At 33.9% G+C, this 18,526-nt stretch overlaps 1 protein-coding gene across 3 annotated transcripts in view; it reads right to left on the bottom strand.

Moving 5' to 3' along the window:
• The window catches only part of CADM2 (cell adhesion molecule 2), a 1,070,151-nt gene that overhangs the window by 84,997 nt on the left and 966,628 nt on the right, over positions 1 to 18,526 (bottom strand). For 2 of the 3 annotated variants that reach the window (XM_043593883.1, XM_043593884.1), the window contains one exon: positions 6,291 to 6,410. The exons of the other annotated variant lie outside the window; for it this stretch is intronic. In XM_043593883.1, coding sequence (XP_043449818.1) covers positions 6,291 to 6,410 — 120 coding nt within the window. The remainder of the gene's footprint in view (positions 1 to 6,290; positions 6,411 to 18,526) is intronic. 3 annotated transcript variants of the gene reach the window in all.

The raw sequence follows: 18,526 nt of genomic DNA, 5'->3' as shown, positions 1-18,526 counted from the left end.
GGCTCTGAGCTGTCAGCACAGAGCCCGACGCGGGGCTCAAACTCATGAACCATGAGATCATGACCCGAACCAAAGTTGAATGCTTAACCGACTGACCCACCCAGGTGCACCTATCATCTCATATTTATACTTCAAAGGCATTTACAGTTTTGCTGAGTCAGAAACCGCAATTTGGAGTTTAGAAGTTTTTCTATCTTGATAAGTATAAAACATTCATTGGTGAATTCTATTTTTAAAAATCATGTGAATAGACATAACCACTGATATATGTCATTGTCTCATATATGGTTTTAGAATTTTCAATACTTAAATATTGTTATCTGTAAAATGAGTGTGCTGCTAAAGATTCCAAGATTATGATATAATTATTATGAAACTACAACTGTGTGATATGATCGAAATGAAATATGTTTTCAAATTTAAAACACCATGCTAAAATAATATTAATACTAGAAATCACATCAGGTCATTTGGAACCATTTTATAAATGATCATATTTAACTCATTAATATTTATCACAGTGATCAAAAAAAACAAAACAAAACAAAACCAAAAAACAGGAAACATTTATAAGAGAGTATAAATATGCCATCTGAATTGAGTGATAGGATTAATCAATCAGCCCACTAGACTTTTAAAAAACCCTGTCATTTCCAAAAGCAGAAATTAAAATGTCTTATAACCATAGTCTCTTGTAATGAAAACATTTTAAAAGATCTATAAAATGTTTAGATTTTAGATATATGCTACAAATCAAGAATACTATAAACTTCATGGAAAGTTTATAAATTATTGTTATATTTGTAAATAAATTCTATATGCTCTAGTAACATGTTATCTTTTTTATATAATCAATAAAAAATAGGCTTAAAAGTAATCAGTACACTACCACCAAAAACCATTGCAAACCACTATTATATATTTATATATATATAAAATTTCAGTAATTGCATCATACAACTACAAGTAAACACATTTGTTTTACTAAAGAGAAGTGAGAAATAATCCTATCATACATTGATTGTTGATTATGTTTTCAGAACTCTAGATACTATCCAATCTGCAAGACAACCTGGGAATTAAATGCTTCTATTAAGCGTTTCTCATTTTCTGATAAAAATGCTGAGGCCCAATGTGGTTCATGGTGCAAGACCAAAGACTTTGTAAACAAAAGAACCAAAATTCACACCCAAAGATGCCCCTAGGGCACACTTATTTTCTCTTTCCCGTGACAGCTGAAGTTTGCTGGCTTCTCTATGTCTTAACACCTTTATTTGCGACAAGACAGTGCTAATGGCCAGCTTTTATTCCATATGGTTGAAGTTCCTATTCCTCCTAAGGGGGATGCATTTCACATACAAATTGAAGAGATGTGAAATTGAGGGATTTGAGGAGTTTGTTTTGTTCTATTTCACCCTGATTTCTAATATAGCCACAGGTGTAATTCTTTAAATGTATTTTTTTCAAATTTTCATTTAAATTGTAGTTAGTCAACATATAATTGTAGTTAGTCAACAAACCAGTCTAATACTGGTTTCAGGAGAACAATTTAGTGATTCATTACATGTAATACCCAGTGCTCCTCACAATAAGTACCCTCCTTAATACCCATCACCCATCTAGCCCATCAGCTGCCCACCTCCTTCAGTTTGTTCTCTATAGTTATGTTTATCATATCTCAGACTGGAAAACTTAGTAGTGGTGAAAGAGGGCAGATAAAGAAATGAGTGGTGATTTATTTACAGTCATTTATTAAATATATACATAGGTGGGTAAATATAGTTTACGAAATTTGAAGAAATAACATTTAAACCTCATAAAATCAAATACAGTTACTTTAGATTACTGAATGAAAGGGATGAAACAAATAAACTTAAAAAAACTGTAAGATGACAATATTGAGTTCTCTTCAGTTCTCAGATTTTCTTAGATTATTATCATGATCCTTTTGAAACATCTTTTATTAATATATGAATAAGTGAATTAAATTGAAAATGTAATTGCATCTGAAAGCTCTAATTTAATAGGTAATATACTGAAAGGGCGGGCCTACGCCAGCCGACTCCATATTGTTCTGTGTCCTTCACCTTGACCACACCTCCTCCCCTTGAGTAAACCCTCCCTCACCTCCCTAACAGGACTCAGACCCTTCCCCAGGACCCTTCCCCAGCCAATCGGCTGAGGCCATAGCCATTACCTCACCAACTGCCCCCAGGCCCCAATAAAACCTTTGTCCTTTTGAAACTCGCTCTCTTTCCCTGGTATCTCACCGCTGCGTCGGTGCAGGTAGGGGATTGAGCTCGAGCTAGCTCGAATAAAGGCTCTTTGCTTTTGCATCGGACTCGGCTCCCTAGTGGTCTTAGGGGATCACGAATTCTGGGCATAACAATACAAATAAAGGAATATCATTCAACTTAGAAAACACTTGTGTACAAAATTCACAACAATGTGAAAAACAGTATGGGGTTTCCTCAAAAATTTAAAAATAGCAATACCATATGATCCAATAATTCCACTAGTGAATATTCGCCCAAATAAAACAAAAACACTAATTCAAAAAGAAATATGCACCCCTACGTTTATTACAGAATTATTTATAATAGCCAGGAAATGGAAGCAACCTAAATGTCCATTGATAGATGAATGAATGCTTAAGGAAGCATCATGAAGGAAGATGGTCATGAGAAAGATGTGGTGCACACACACACACAAACATACATACACACATAAGTATTAGCCATAAAAAAGGACAAGATCGTGCCATTTGCAAGAACATAGTCCTAGAGTTTTATGCTAAGTGACACAAGTCAGATTGAGAAAGATAAAAACAATATGATTTCACTCATATGTGCAATCTAACAGAAACAAATGAATAAGACAAACAAAACGCGGAATCAGACTTCTATATACAAAAAACAAACTGATGATTGCCAGAGAGGAAGGGATCGGGGCGGTGGGCAAAAGGAGTTAAGGGGAGTGGGAGATACAGGCTTCTAGTTACAGAATGAATGAGTCATGATAATGAAAGGAGCAGGATAAGGAGTACAGTCAATGACATTATGACAGCACTGTATGATGACAGATGGTAGCTACACTTGTGGTGAACACAGCATAACATATAAATTTGTCAAATCCCTATGCTGTTCACCTGAAACAAATATAACATTGTATGTCAACTGTACTCAAATAAATTAAAAATTTTTTTTAAGTGAGACAACTAAGGTCCTAGCTTTGCTGAACTTCACATTCTAGTGAATGGAAATGGAAATTAAACAGATAAAAACATAAAAAAAAATTCATAACAATGTTTATATACTGAGTTTTCCACTCCCTCAAATATGGACTAGAACATTAATGATACAGTTGCGCCCAATGACTTTCCCCACCCTCAGGGGTTTATTGAACATAGAAGAGAAAAAAAGGCATTAGATTAATACTTAATGTCAGTGCTGCAATTTTTTTTTCCTATACAAAATAACTACTATGCATTGCCTAACTTATAAAATACATTTTTTCTTTCCACATATCTTGGTGCCATTTGAAAAATATTGTCTTTCAACCTTTAGGTAAAAATAACAGGGAATGGCATGTGAGTGCACGCGTGTGTGTATTTGCGTGTGTGTGTCTTCTTTGAGGTTAGTTTATTTGCATGTTCTTCTGCAGCAAAGGTTAATTCTTTATCACTTTTAAAGTGCACAGAACATTTTAGGAAACCTGTAAAAAGTGAATTTACTTTAAAAAGTAGAAAATTGATTTCATTTTAACAGCTGGTGAAGATGCAATAAGTAAGACCACTTAAGATGCATGTGAACGAGTATTAAATATGTTATTAAACACTTCATTTGAAATAAAACATTTTTCTCTTTTTTATACTAAGATGCATGTATATATGTTCACAAAGAGCATGAAGACTTTTCCTTAAGTAAGTACAGACACTGTTTACTTAGGGAGGGTGCAGAATGCATTATGTAATTGCTAGTTATTTTAGATAGAATATGTTTGATTTGTATAATTGTACAACCTGGCATAGCCTCATACATAGATAGCAAGCCCTCAAAAATTTTTTTTTGAAGAAGAAGGAATAATTGACTATTGGGAATTTTTTAATGTTTATTTTATTTATTTTGAGAGAGAGAGCACAAGCAGGGGAAGGACAGAGAGGGAGGGAGAGGGAGGGAGAGGGAGAGAGAGAGAGAGAGAGAGAGAGAGGAGAGAGAGAACACAAACAGGGGAGGTGTGGAGGGGTGGGGAGAGAGAGACTGAGAGAGAGAGAAAGAGAGAATCCCAAGCAGGCTTTGGGCTGCCAGTGCAGAGACCAGCACAAGGCTGGAACTCAGGAACCATGAGATCATGACCTGAGCGGAAATCAAGAGTTGGACGCTTAACCAGCTGAGCCACCCAGGTGCCTCAGGAAATGTTTTTTTTTGTTTGTTTGTTTTTTTGTTTGTTTGTTTGTTTTTTGCTATAAGAACATCTTCAAAAAAATTAAGTCATTATGTCATCGTCCTTTTCCATCAAAGTGATTTGTCTGTACAGTCAGAACTTAACATTATCATAGAGATTTTGTTAGCATGCAGTAATTACATTTTATTTAAATTGCTATTTGTAGGGGCGCCTGGGTGGCTCAGTCGGTTGGGCAGCCGACTTTGGCGCAGGTCATGATCTCACAGTCCGTGAGTTCGAGCCCTGCGTCAGGCTCTGTGCTGACAGCTCAGAGCCTGGAGCCTGTTTCAGATTCTGTGTCTCCCTCTCTCTGACCCTCCCCCGTTCATGCTCTGTCTCTCTCTGTCTCAAAAATAAATAAATGTTAAAAAAAAATAAATTGCTATTTGTAAAATCTTTGGAAAAATAATAAAATGAAGCAAAGTAAAAATTTAGGTATCTTTCATTTCCTATAATATCACAAAGTATTTTTTACCTTTTTTGATTGTTATTACTTTTACTTGATTTTCATATAAATTGATATGAGAAAGATCTTTAAATTCTTCTCACTTGTAGATTTAGCTCAAATACAGTTTGCCTAGTAATACTAAAATAAACAGTAATTTTTGAGAAATTCTTATTGCTACTATCATCAAACTTCAGTTATCAATCTTATATAATAGAGTTAACATGATTATCAAAAAATAATTATCAAATATAAGAATTTTTCAGAAACAAGATCAACACTATGATAACCGTTACATCAAAGCCAGAAACTCAATTTAATATTGAAAATTAATAAAACCTTAAGAAAAACAGATAGTATATTGGAGGAAAATAATGTTAAGCCAGTCCTTAGTATAACTTTGATTACATATATATTAATGTAAAGTCCCCATGATTTTGAGTTAAATTGTTAAGCTTAACAAACATATTAGTATAGGCAACATGACATAAAACATGTATAAGTACAAAAAGACAGACTTAAATAGGACAAATTCTCTATGAGCATTGCTTATGCAAAAATTAAGTCTAAAACATGTTTTTCTATAATGAACTCAGACAATTCCTTTTAATTTCTTCATCACCTACTAACCACTCAATGACTGCTCAGGAATGCTTTTTTATATTTCTGAACCATCATGTAATTATTTTTTTGCCTTTAAAGATTACTTCAATTTCTTCAAGGTTGCTCTCCTTTAGGCAAAAACATTTATTAATAATAAACCAATACCAGAGATTACTCATGGAGCCACATATGAATTCCTATCATCCTAGACAACTTTATCAACATTTGTTTTCAGAACATTCTGTTAGTGGAATAGATCTACTCAGAGAATCACTTTAGGGTGACATGTTGAATATTTACTTAAAAGTTCTACATGGTGAACAGTTTATGATGACCCCATGAATTATGCCAATTTTAGAACACATTCAACACTGTGGGTATTTTTAATCTAGTGGCAGAGGAATAAGCCATTTACATCCAGTCTTTAAAAAGCAAATGCTACCTCTGCAAACTTGAACATCTTATTTCTTTGTTTACAATTACAAGGCAAGGCAAAAAAAAAAAAAAAAAAAAAGTGCCCCATGTTCACATTTAATTTTGCTCAGTGTTTGCTCCATATATTTTTAGCCGATATTGTGAAATATTTTCATAGTAGTCATAAGTGACACTAAAAAAATTAAAATGTAACACCTTGTCTCATATTCTATCCCAATAACCCTAATTGATAGCAATTTAGGTGACTTAATTAGTTCCTATAATTAAGTAAAATTGGATCTCAATTTTTCTACCCTTTAAAAAAAAACCCTTTAAAGCTTCATTTAATGTGCTTTCCAGGCCATAACAAAGAAGCATACTGTACCTCTTACGCTGCTGGTTGTTGCAGATGTGGTTGGGCTGGTTGTTATGGCTACAGTGGTTGTGACTGTTGCAGTGGTAAGGGAGGGGATGATAGTGGTGGGAAGCAAAGTGTTGGGAACATCTGGTGAGTGGAAAAAAACAAAATATAAAACAAAATCATATCATGCAAACAAAAGAGAAACACAAATGATTCAAATTATAAATACATACATCGTACTTAGGTTTAACTTTAACAGGCTTCAACAGATTATCAGGTACAAAGCTGGCCATACCACACAGTTCTTGCCATTTTTTGGTTCACTTCTTTTGCATGCTCCCACCCAAAGCAAAAAATGTGGAGCAATGTTTGAGAATGAACAGGTTGTTTGTAATATTTCGAGTGAAATTTAAAATGACAAGAATTCATTTGTTCACTGAGTCATTTAAAACATGTGACATGCAGTAGCAAAATACAACTAGGTAAAACAAAAAGTGACATGCTTTGTCAAAGAAGTAAACAAAGAGAAAAACACAACAGAAATAAACACAAATAACGCCACCATATAAGATTAAAGAAATGTTAATGATGGATGAGTATATGCGTGTTAAATGGTTTTCTTTTTTTTTTAATTTTGATTTTTTTTTTCTTTTAGGAAAACTTAATGGCAGGAAATAAAATGAGAGCGATCTTTAGAAACAAACAAAAAAAGAAGCTTATTGTTATTATTATTACTTTGCTTTTCCTTGTCTCACAAATGATGTTAATGTACAGCTTAGAGTCTTGCAATTCTTACCCTGATTAGCTGGTAACGCCTTCTAACAATTTTGCAGTACCTAGGAGTCTTTAACAGGTATTGAGTCAACTAGCATGGAACCCAATATTCTGAAAGGTTTATGATTTATTTTATTTGTCATACATAGGAGAGGTGATTGAACATAGACTTGAACCATAATATTAAACACCTGATCCATAATCAAAGTTGCCGAAAGTTAACAGTAGACTCGAATACAGAAAACAAAATAAACAGAATAACTTAGAGCTTTACACCAAAATCTTCCCTCCTTTCACTCAAAACTGGCTGCAAATTTGAAGAGCAGCATAGGGAACACTGAAACAATGGGGCCAGTGTTAAGCTACAGAATCTCAGTAAGATTCTCAAAAAGTCAAATCTTGTCTCAAGTGAATAGGCATATAATTTACACAGTGAGGAAATGAGAAACAGTTCACAAATTACCTGTAATTACTGTGCTGGGGTTTGATTTCACATGTTTGCCACACAGTCCCTATATATTCAAAGCGTTTGACAGACTATTTTGCCGTTAAAAGGCTTCCTGTCATTCTCTCAGCTGAAGTCTTTGAATCACGCCAAAAATTTTCTAGTTTTTTACTTCTGATAAATTAGCCTTACCCAATCCTCAGACTTTAACCTTCTGAGTTCTCTACACTGGAGACATCAGAAAACAGTAGGAGCTCACTCTCTTATCTTGGGTATTGATGTTTACACCTGTTTTTCAACAGGGAAAATGCTTCCTAGACAGTCAAATTAAGAAAACAACCTTCTAAAAACTCAATGGTGCTACATTAATCACTGGAGAAAATGGGCATTGCCTGCTGTGAGATTACCATGATCATAAAACAGAAGTGACTTTAACAACATTATAATCTGAATAAATATTATGTATATGTGCACATATACTTCTTATTTACTAATTTTTATAATATTCTTATTTTCATGGTAAGCTTTTCTAAATGGTGTGGCAGGCTGGATGTAAATGAAAGACATTTTCTAAATGAAAAAAACATGAGTAATTTTAATTTTCAGGCATATCTAAAAAAGAAAATAATACATTCTTCGTCTGCTAGTAAAATCCTTTTCTCATTAGGATCTCAAAATATATGCACTTAATGTATGCAAAAGGAAATACCTTAGAAGGTAATCAAGTACATATAATACATATAATAATGTTAGTCCTATATAACACCTCATGTAAAGAACCTGCTACTACCAAACCTAGCACAGATGATAAACATCAGATTATTAGCTATCAGACACTAAGTTAAAAAAAGATTCCATTAGATCTGAAAAGCAGCCTTTCAAAATTAGCTAATACCATTCAATTCTTAAGAAGTATAACACAAATAATAGGTTTTAGTGTTTTTGTTTGTCCGTTTTTTAGTCTGGCCAAAAAAACCATTATTTGGACTTTTTTTCCCCCTTTATTCCATACCAACGAAAATCAGCTTGATTTGTTTTGGAAAGAGCCCATGTATTTTCAGGTACTGTGAACACTTTTGTGTAAACCAAACAATATCTTTATTTCCTATAACTGAAAATGCATGAAATATAGGGTTTTTCCTTGGCTAACATTTCAAGGATTAAGGAAACAATAGTTTTAACAATTGTTAATCTACTTTAAGAGAACCACCTTAGAATCTTTTGAAGTGTCCAGACAGATGAGGTAATACTACAAAGCATTATTGACTTATACTGACTCCTCTTTATCTGCTCATCATCCTCTCTCATCCTTCCTTCTTGACTGCCTATGTTCCTAAAAACAAACCTGCTGGAAGCAATTTAATGGAAAGCACCTTGGCCAAATGACAGTTGGGTCAAGAAAGGTATCTGTCAAACAAGAAAACCCTCTCAATCACTGTTACATGTTTTTAATCACTACTAACTTTATTTCATCTTATGTGTTCTGAAACATTTTAAAACATTTTCCTTTATCCTTCTTATGGCACATTCTTGTTTGTCCCATTACTTATTCTATTGTAAAAGAGCAAACATTGTAATAATCTAAATATTCAACACCAGGAGAGTAATCAGAATCAACTGAAATTCAACGACATAAGATTAGTTGGAATTCTTAGAAAGATAAAAAATAAGTGTATGATAACTTCTCTCTTCTATCTAAGCTTTTATTGATGTCAGTGTCCACACTTGACAATTAATCCTTGAAGGGGGAAAACTCTGCCTACTTTGTTGTTAAGATCCTAGCACAATTTAGAAGGTGAATAAATGAACTTTTTCATAGCATTATAAGCATATGACATATTTTAGGAGATCTAGAAAAGTCCATTTTTTTTTACAGGGTCATCTAGTTAATATAAAGCTAAAGATTATATTACTTCTCCTAAGAAAAAAACGCCTCCTTTTACTTCTTTTAAGTAAACTCTACCCTCAATGTGGGACTTGATCAGACTCCAAGATCAAAAGTCAGATGCTCTACCAACTGAGCCAGCCAGGTGCTCCCGAAAGATAAATTTCTAAGGCCACGGCTTACAGCTTCTTCCTTCAATATGTTTCCTTGCTAACAAAAGGAATCATCGCTCCCCTCTCCTGCTACTCTGAAAGCAGTGCGAGCCTGCCCAGAGATTCATGTCCTCCATGTCTCCTTATGAACTCTCTTCATTTGCACCTAATTTGAGACCTTCAGAAAAAGGGTGAATGGTCAGGAGGGTTCACTAAGCAAATCCTATTGTGATCAGTAGTAAAAAAGCATGACAAATTTTGGAGTTATCTATTATTATAGCCCCTTACTGGATGACAGAACTTTGAGATAGAGCTTCCTTGTCCCTAAATTTAAATATATGTGCATATATATGTATGTTATGGTACAGAGAGAATATTTTATTCCATATGAGTATAATGGAGTGATTTCTCCAACACTTCCATCTCAAGATTAGTTATTTTAGCTGCCTGACTGTAACTCTTGTCAAAGCAGAAATTAGAAAAGGACTCTGAGCTGCCTTATCTAAGTCAAAACACTCATCTCTGGTTTTTCACTCCTATAACTGAGTAGCAACATTTTGGCATCATTTAGCGATTGTTTAAGAGATTTGATTTGGTTCATTCACTTTTGGTCTTTTACTTAGACATTCATAGGGAAAATGGAACTACATTTTCATAAGGAAACATGAAATAAGAAACACTAGTACTAATCATTTGTTTCATTTTAGAAGTGTCTAGAATTCTGTACATTTTTAAAACCATTATACTGTTATACAAATTGTTCAATCAAACACAGTACAGGATAGAAAATGCAGGTCATTTTTCCCCCTTTTAAGACATATCCATTTATTTTTTCTCAAGAATAAAAATAAACTAATCTACATGCAGAAGAATTATATACATGCACAAAACATGACAAAAATAACCACATCCTGATTTGACATTAATTTACTCTGTTCAAGCAAGATAATCTGCAGCCATATTAATATTACATGTAATTTGCTGAATACGAGATGTTGATTTTAGGAGATCTTAACATATACCTTAGATGTTAACATCATATGATGAAAGGATGTCTGGGCATGGACACTAAGTAACTATACACTAGAAAAATCGAGAAAATGGTTTGTGACATAATTTATGAATATTAAAATTCATAAATGACAACTATACAATAAGTCAATCAATTAACTACATTGCATTTCATCTCTGATTTCTACAATACAAAAGATGGGGCCAAATTTTTTATTGCTATTTTCCTTGAAGAAGGTCTTATTTCAATCAAATAATATTAATTTTTCCTGAAAAAAGGTGGTTACCAATAAAAAGTTCAGAATTTACAATTTACAAAAGAAATGAACTGTGTTATATATTTTCTAGAGGTTAAGGCATAAAGAATGAAGAGTGAGTAACTGATAAAATATATAGTGGATAAAAATTGTATTTTGAGAAGTGAACAAAGTAAAAATAATGAGATTTTATTTGTCTAGATAGACATCTACTATAGAAAATTCAGGGATTTGTTTAAAGGAAAAATGTGAGCATTTTTGATAGGGAACTGAGAAAAGTAAAGGTTTCAGGAATGAAAACATTTGCTTAGAGTTTTACCTACACATAAAGTGTGAATTACAATAAATTACACTTCTCATTTCAGTTGTAACATATATACTGTTTTCATGCAAAAGAAAAATTCAGGAGTATTTCAATAATGTCCACTGAACCCCAAACTTAGTCATCATCCAATTGCATATTAGTGCAGGCAAAGTCTAAGTAGGCAGCAAAAGTTATTCATGTTCGTGAATGCTGGGTGACAAATAAATGCAGTATAAATAGTGTGGAATACTTCTATAAGGACCTATTCACTCGTAGAAGCACAATTTCAGCTCACACAACAAACTTGTTGAATCAGGAAACTAAAATCTGTGTCCAGGAACCATGGCTCAACTTTGTTCCCACAAATTCAGCAGTCCATCGTCACCCCTGATCAACCTGCTTGATTCTGTCATGAAGAATTCCAAACTGTCTCCACCATTGTTTTCAGGCACTGTGCTGGAACAACAGAGACTAAAGTTCTTCAGGGCCCTCATGTCTGGCTTCTATATTTTTCATAGTGCCCAGTTAAGGTGAGCAAAAAAGTGGAAGTCTAGCACACAAGGAGACATCTGCTCCCAACACAAGTCTTTTCCCAAAATTCTAGACTCAGCTCTTGCTGGTCTCTTTGCTGCCATGTTCTCAGAGCCACATCCTGTTATATGACACTAACATTACATTTCTTGTCTTTTAAGTTTAGTTTAAATATTACTTCATCTGTAAAGCATTTCCAAATTCTGCAGTTAATATCTTCCTTCAAAGCACTTTCAAAGCACTTAGCAGATACTTCTTTCTACACATGCTTGTTACATATTATGTTACTGTCATATATATGTGTGTGTGTGTGTGTGTGTGTGTGTGTGTGTATATATATATATATATATATATATATATATACTAACTATATATATAATTAACTATAGGCTCATAAGGCAACATATCTTTGCTTTTTAAAATATCATTTTTCCTTGGGACAAGTTTACTCTGATTCAACCCCCTAGTATTTTCCCATCTCTATCCCTTTCTTGATATACCTAGTAAAATGCTACTCCCAAGTTCCTGCCTGATCTGGACCTGCTCTGTGAAGACTTCCTTGACCAACTGAATATAAACTATTTCCTTTCTCTCTGAATACCCATCATGCTTTTTGAGTTTATATAGTGCTTCCCTCACTTTCTTATCAAGATCCCCATGACAATAATGTTTGTGTTCATGACACACCACTATGGGCACAACCAAAGTTATGGGCCTCTCACTAACTCCATGTCCCTCTTTGTCTACCCCAGTGGAGAATAAAATACATGTGTGATGCTATTTTTCTAATTTACATAATCTATTAATACACTCTATTATTTGAATTCTTATTAATACAGTAAACAATATGCAGAATATACACAGATAACAGAAGAACAGAATCTATGACACATCTCTGTGCTTCCTTCAGGTACCTGGCTCTATGCTTTGAATTTGACTAGCGCTTTATAAATAATGCTCCTACTGGTGATAATGACAATGATGTCAGTAAATAGGGAATAGTATCATTTTTAATAACATGAGTCAGTAATTGAGCCTTATTCATGCTTAGTGAGTGCAAAAAAAATCCTCTCCCTTCCTAATACGATGTGTGAGATAGTTTTTAGAAATTTCTGCTAAGAGTCTTCAAGTCCAAATGATTATTTAAAAAATTAAGATGTAGTACACTGAAGAATTTTATATTCTACATGCAGTTTTTCAATGTTTTAAAATGTGTTAGAGCTCTAAATCATGTCATCCAATTCAAAAAATAGAAAAGTACCCTTTTTAATCACATCCTAATGAAGGAGTTTAACAAAATGCAACCACATTTTGTTACTGGAGCTTATTAGAGCACAGCAGATCCTGTATAACCTTGTTAAAATGAAATCAGTTCCAACAAGCACTGTATACAATAAATTGAAGAGTGGTGTAGCACCTTTTTTCCAATAACGAGCTTTTCAGGTTAAAGGTATGTTCTGTTCTCTACAAATGCAGTGTACAATAATTTCTAACTTGTCAACGTGTTTTGTTTGGTGGCAGTTTCTCTTTTTAAAAATGGCATTCTGGCCCATTCAGAATGGATTTTCTAAGCAAAATTAAGTCTAAAGAGTCCCAGAAGCCCAAGCTGCTTGTTTCTCTCTAAGGACTAGTGTTCAATAGGGAGAAAAATTGCTACCATTTAGTCTGGACTCCATATGTCTACTTTCTTTCTGCTTTATGTCACTAACTCCCCAGGGTGGTCCCAGGGTAATCAAGAGTGAGTCCAAGCCAAGGATTATTAATGGAGATACAGAAGAGTCGGAACTCAACATATATTAGAAGTATTAAGGTAAGAAGCATCTTTGTGATAGAAGCTATCCACATTTCCTAACCTTAAAAATAATAAGGCATCCTTAACCTTCTTACTGATAATTGCACTGCCATTGGAAGCAATTGTAAGAGGAAAAATGTACTATATTTGCTTTTTCACCTGTGCAGAGAAGGGCGTTTATCTGTTCCCATTATGTTCAGCTACATGTAGCAGCCTATTTGGATTATAGCATAAGAATGGATAACAGCACCAAGGCTCTTACTTAAATGACAACCACCAGGTTGACAAGGCCTCAACTTGCCAGTACATACTTCCTCCTCAAGAGTTGTATGGTAACCCCGTCTGCTTCATAAAAAGGAGCCCTTTTAAATATTAGATTTGAATGAATCCCTTTTCATCCTTCTGATAGCTTCCACTGGCTTCACGTACTAAATGGAATCCTTTTATAATAAAAAAAAAGCTGTTTTTAAAAAATGAAAAGTACTGCAATTTTCAACTGTAGGCGGTAACCAACAGTTCTATGTAATTACAAGGAAAGTTTATGAATAAAATCAGTCTGTTATTTGAAAAAAAATACATGCATTTTTTCTTTAAAAATACTTCTTCAGGTTCCGAACTGACAAAAGTAAAGTAAAATCTGAAGTAGGAAAAATCCTTTCAAGTGGATGATCCCACATTATTTAGCTCCACCTATGTCAATACTGTGAGCTCCTTCTTAAAAGTACTTTACCAAAATAAATCAGATGAGTTGGTCAAACACTTTAAGTTCTGTAAGGATGAAAGGTTGTTTTTTGGAGAATAGTTCTGTCATCCATTAAAGAAAAAACTCAAATCAAATCTGAAAATACACAAGGGAAGTGTGATCTAGTAGAAACACGCTGATGGAGAAATCTAGATCCTGACCTGTATCCCTAATATTCAGAGTTCTAACATAAAGAAAGGTCTTTCCCAATCTTACAATAGATTATTAAATGAACTGGTTTCCACATGGGATTTAGTTATACAAACTGATAACCTTCTCCAAGTTATTTACATCTAAGACATGCTCTAAATAAGAAAGTGAATATTTTACTGAAGTATTTCTAACTATGGAATTTCACATTCTCCTGAATGCGTCTCTTGGAATATTACAATTAATGAAGGGATCCTAAAAACATCTCTGAAGTTGCATCATGGTGAAGGATTGGGGGAAAACACTTCACTTTTGTTCATTTTTACTGAGAAGTCCAGGCATAATAGGGAATGTTTATTTATTCATTATAGGTTCTGCAGTGCGTGGCCTAGCACTTTGTATGTAGTAGATACTCAAGAAAGATTTCCTGAAATAATAAAATATTAGGTACTATAGCATTGTGATATAGATTTTCAGAAAACAGTTTACATTTGGCCAGAAATAAATCTTATCTTTATAAGTGATGTTACAGATTTCCAAAGAAAATAAATCCAATTGTTAGTAAGCAATAATCTCATAATTTTGCAAAAAAAAAAATGAACAGACATGTGAAGTCAATTATATAAGTCTTCTAATTTCTAGGATTTCTATTAAAGATATTAATTATTCTATACACAGTTGTTCGTTTCATACACTGCTTAACTGTCTAAGGCATCATTTACATATGGATTGCCAAATAACTGTATCTCTAGATCTTACTTCTTTTCCTAATAAGAGATGAAACCTAAAGGTCTTGATTTGGGTGACCAAAGAATGAATATCAGTTTCCCCATTTTTGTTCAGAAGTCAAGGCAGTATATATGGACACACACACATATGCATATATGTGAATATGGGCATTTGTGTATGTATATATGTATACATTCATACACATTTTATTAAAGTTTCTTCTGTTGAAAAAGAGAGAGAGACAAAGATAGAGATATACAGAGACAAAGAAATGTAATCATTGGAGAAGTATTTACTGATTGCTTACTATTTAGAAGGCATTGTTCTAAAAGCTAGAGATACAGACAAAAATGAGACTCATAAGATCTCTGCTTTCAAGAAAGTCATAATCTACTGGTTGGATATAGAATATATTCATGTAAACAGGTATATATATATATATATACACACACATAAATGCATACATATATGTATACATACACATTTATACAATCAAATATACAAATACACAACTAAAATACCAAATAATGATAAATGCCCTGCAGAGAATTAAAATTAAGCGATGTGTGATTTGCGCTATTTTAGATTGGAGTGGGACAAAAATATCCTTTTTCGGAAGATTCATTTAATCTGAGATCTGAATGATAAGAAATCACTCTTGCAAATACCCGCGTTCATGACAGAATTCCTTGTACTTCCTGGACAAGCATTCTGGACAGAAGCAAACTTCCTTAAAAGAGATTGAGTTCGACGTCTTAGAGGAGTTGAAGGAGATCCAGAGAAACAAGTGATTGTGTAGAGAGTAATGAGATGTCACATATGTAGACAGTAGCATATTGTGTATGGTTTGGTAAGCTAGGTTAATAAGGATTTGGGTTTTACACTAAGTGTGATGAAATGCCTTTGGAAAAACTTAGGGGAAATATATGAAGGAATGTGTATTTAGAACATTTATATGTGTGGGAAAGAGATTGTAGACATGGAAGTCAATAGTGTAGGCTAGAGAGAATAATGGAGACAAGTAGACATACTGAACACATGGTTTGGAAATAGTGTCATCAGAACTTGCTGATGAATTGGAGATTGGCCTCAAGTGGAGTCAAGGATAGTTCTTAGGTTCTGGAACAAGCACATGATGTGTTGTTACAATGTTAGTAAAAATTACACTGTAAGAAGCTACTAAGCAGGTTGCATGAAAAATATGTATCTTCTAGTTAGGTGTGCCATTATTTCTGAAAACAGATGCTTCAATTTTCCTCATTGGGTCATTGAACATTGCTTGAATTCTTAAATGAATTTGCCAATTAGTGCTCATACACTTGAGTGCAAGAGCTTTGTAGATCTTTGAAAAGCTACAAACTCACCTTATTTCCACATAAAAAATCTAGCAAGACTGAGAGTCATGGATTCTGTTCTTCTGTTTACCTTACTGCAACTGATAGAAAAGATTATGTATAAATAGTGTAAGAAAAGATATTTACAATGCTAAAATTGTTGGGCGATGGACTCTCCTCCCTTCAGGCAGGAATGAGGGTTTTCCCCATGGACATTTTAGCCAGTGGTCGAGGTAGGTACCATTGAAACATTTACTGCAGAACGGTTGAGTGCTATCTCTGAACGGGAATTTTACTCTGAAGGTAAAACCTCATTTTATACAATTCATGCTCATCTCAAAACAAAGAGATGGAATTAAACCTCAACACGGTGATATGTATGCCTGCACGTATGCAACTTTTAAAATGTTTTGTAATGCAAAAGTGCTCCTGTCTCCACTATTTGATCCTATTCCACTTCTCTCTGCAGAGTTCAACAGCATATTTATGCAGAGGTGTGCCTTTCCCACAGGCTCTCCCTACTGTATTCATGTCCAGAACTGATGTTTTATCTCAGCAATTAAAGAAGGCACTGTTTTAAGACTCGTCCAACTAGCTTACTGTCTGCAAACTCTCCACCAGAGATGAGGGCAGCAACCATAGGGCTCTCCCACGAGTGCACTGTGTTTTGCTCCATATGGATGTCTTTTCTCTCCTTTTCTTCCCACACTGTGCATTTTCCCATTGACACATCTAAAGAAAGCTTCTCCAAAGGAAAAATGCTCATTATGACTACACAGAATTAATTTACCAACTGGTAGGTCTGTTTCCATGTGAGGGAACAGATTTTAGCTGAATCTCTTTTTAATGTTTACTAGGTTGTGCATCTGTCCGTAATCCAGACTTCTCTTTCTCCCTGGCCACCTACCCATATGAACTCATTCTCTTAGTTCCACAGTGATCTGTTGCACCTCGCCTAACACCACAACTAAGAGGAAAAAAAAAAAAGGCATGTAGTCTCGCAATGCTCTCAGTGTTTCCAAATGTTTCATTGCTAGATAAATGTAATGGTAAATGTACATGTTACTGCCAACTTTTTAGCTACATATTTACTAGGAAGCACAGAGGTACATTTTTCATTTTAATGTGATGAAAGTTCTCAAGAGTTTTCAAATCATTGATAATCATGACATGAATATGTGTAACATATATTTCAAGACAAGAAATGTACATATCATAATCGTATTTGCTTAGTTCTTATGGTAAGTGAAGTTTAAAGACAAGTTTAAGGTATTAGTTTATGATAGCCCTAATCTGTTTCATAATTATTACCTCACTCACCTATACATGTATTAATTATTTTGCTAAATTTAGGATCAGGTACTAATAACCCTAAAGCAACTGAACTTATGTTCTACACTCTAGCGAAACTTTGAAGGAGGTGATAGATGACTTGGAGGTTTTTGCTGAAGTGAAAGAAAGCCTACCCTCCATGACTCCGTTTGCCTCTCTCCCATGGTAAGCAAATCAACTGAAAGGGAAAATTTCAGCACTGAGGACTGAAAGTGAGCCTATACTTACGTATAATCTCTGAAAAAGATATATGTCTAAACTATGCAACAAAGCTAGGTGCTTGGCTTAATGCAGGACTATGCAATATTTGTGTGTATAACTCTGTCTCTGAGTATTTCTGACATTTATTATTTATAATAACAACAGAGTGAAATGAAAATGGTAGTTATATTGATTTTTAAAAGCTGAAAAGGCATATTTAATAGCTTGATACCTTTCACTAGACTAAAACACACAGATATTTCTAGAACTAATATTCTCTCTATTAAAAATCTGAAACACTCTTTTTATGATGGTTCTTATTAACTAACAATAAAATGTGATGGATCCTATATTGTGTGTGTGTGTGTGTGTGTGTGTGTGTGTGTGTTATTTCTGAGGTAAATTATCCTGGAAACATAAAAAAGCAATATCATATTTTTCATCAGTATTCATTTCAACAGATACATGATCAAATACATAAAACAAACGGTAACTGTCAAGTGATATGTTTGAGATATCAAGTCAGTGACTGTCAGTAAACTGATTGACGTTACAGAAATATAAAGAAACTTTTTATTATTTTTTACTTTCTACTATAATTATACTAGTTATGGAGGATTT

This window comes from Prionailurus bengalensis, chromosome C2 (genome assembly GCF_016509475.1).
Source record: "Prionailurus bengalensis isolate Pbe53 chromosome C2, Fcat_Pben_1.1_paternal_pri, whole genome shotgun sequence".
Lineage (NCBI taxonomy): Eukaryota > Metazoa > Chordata > Mammalia > Carnivora > Felidae > Prionailurus > Prionailurus bengalensis.
This window is presented reverse-complemented; position numbering and strand designations above follow the sequence as displayed.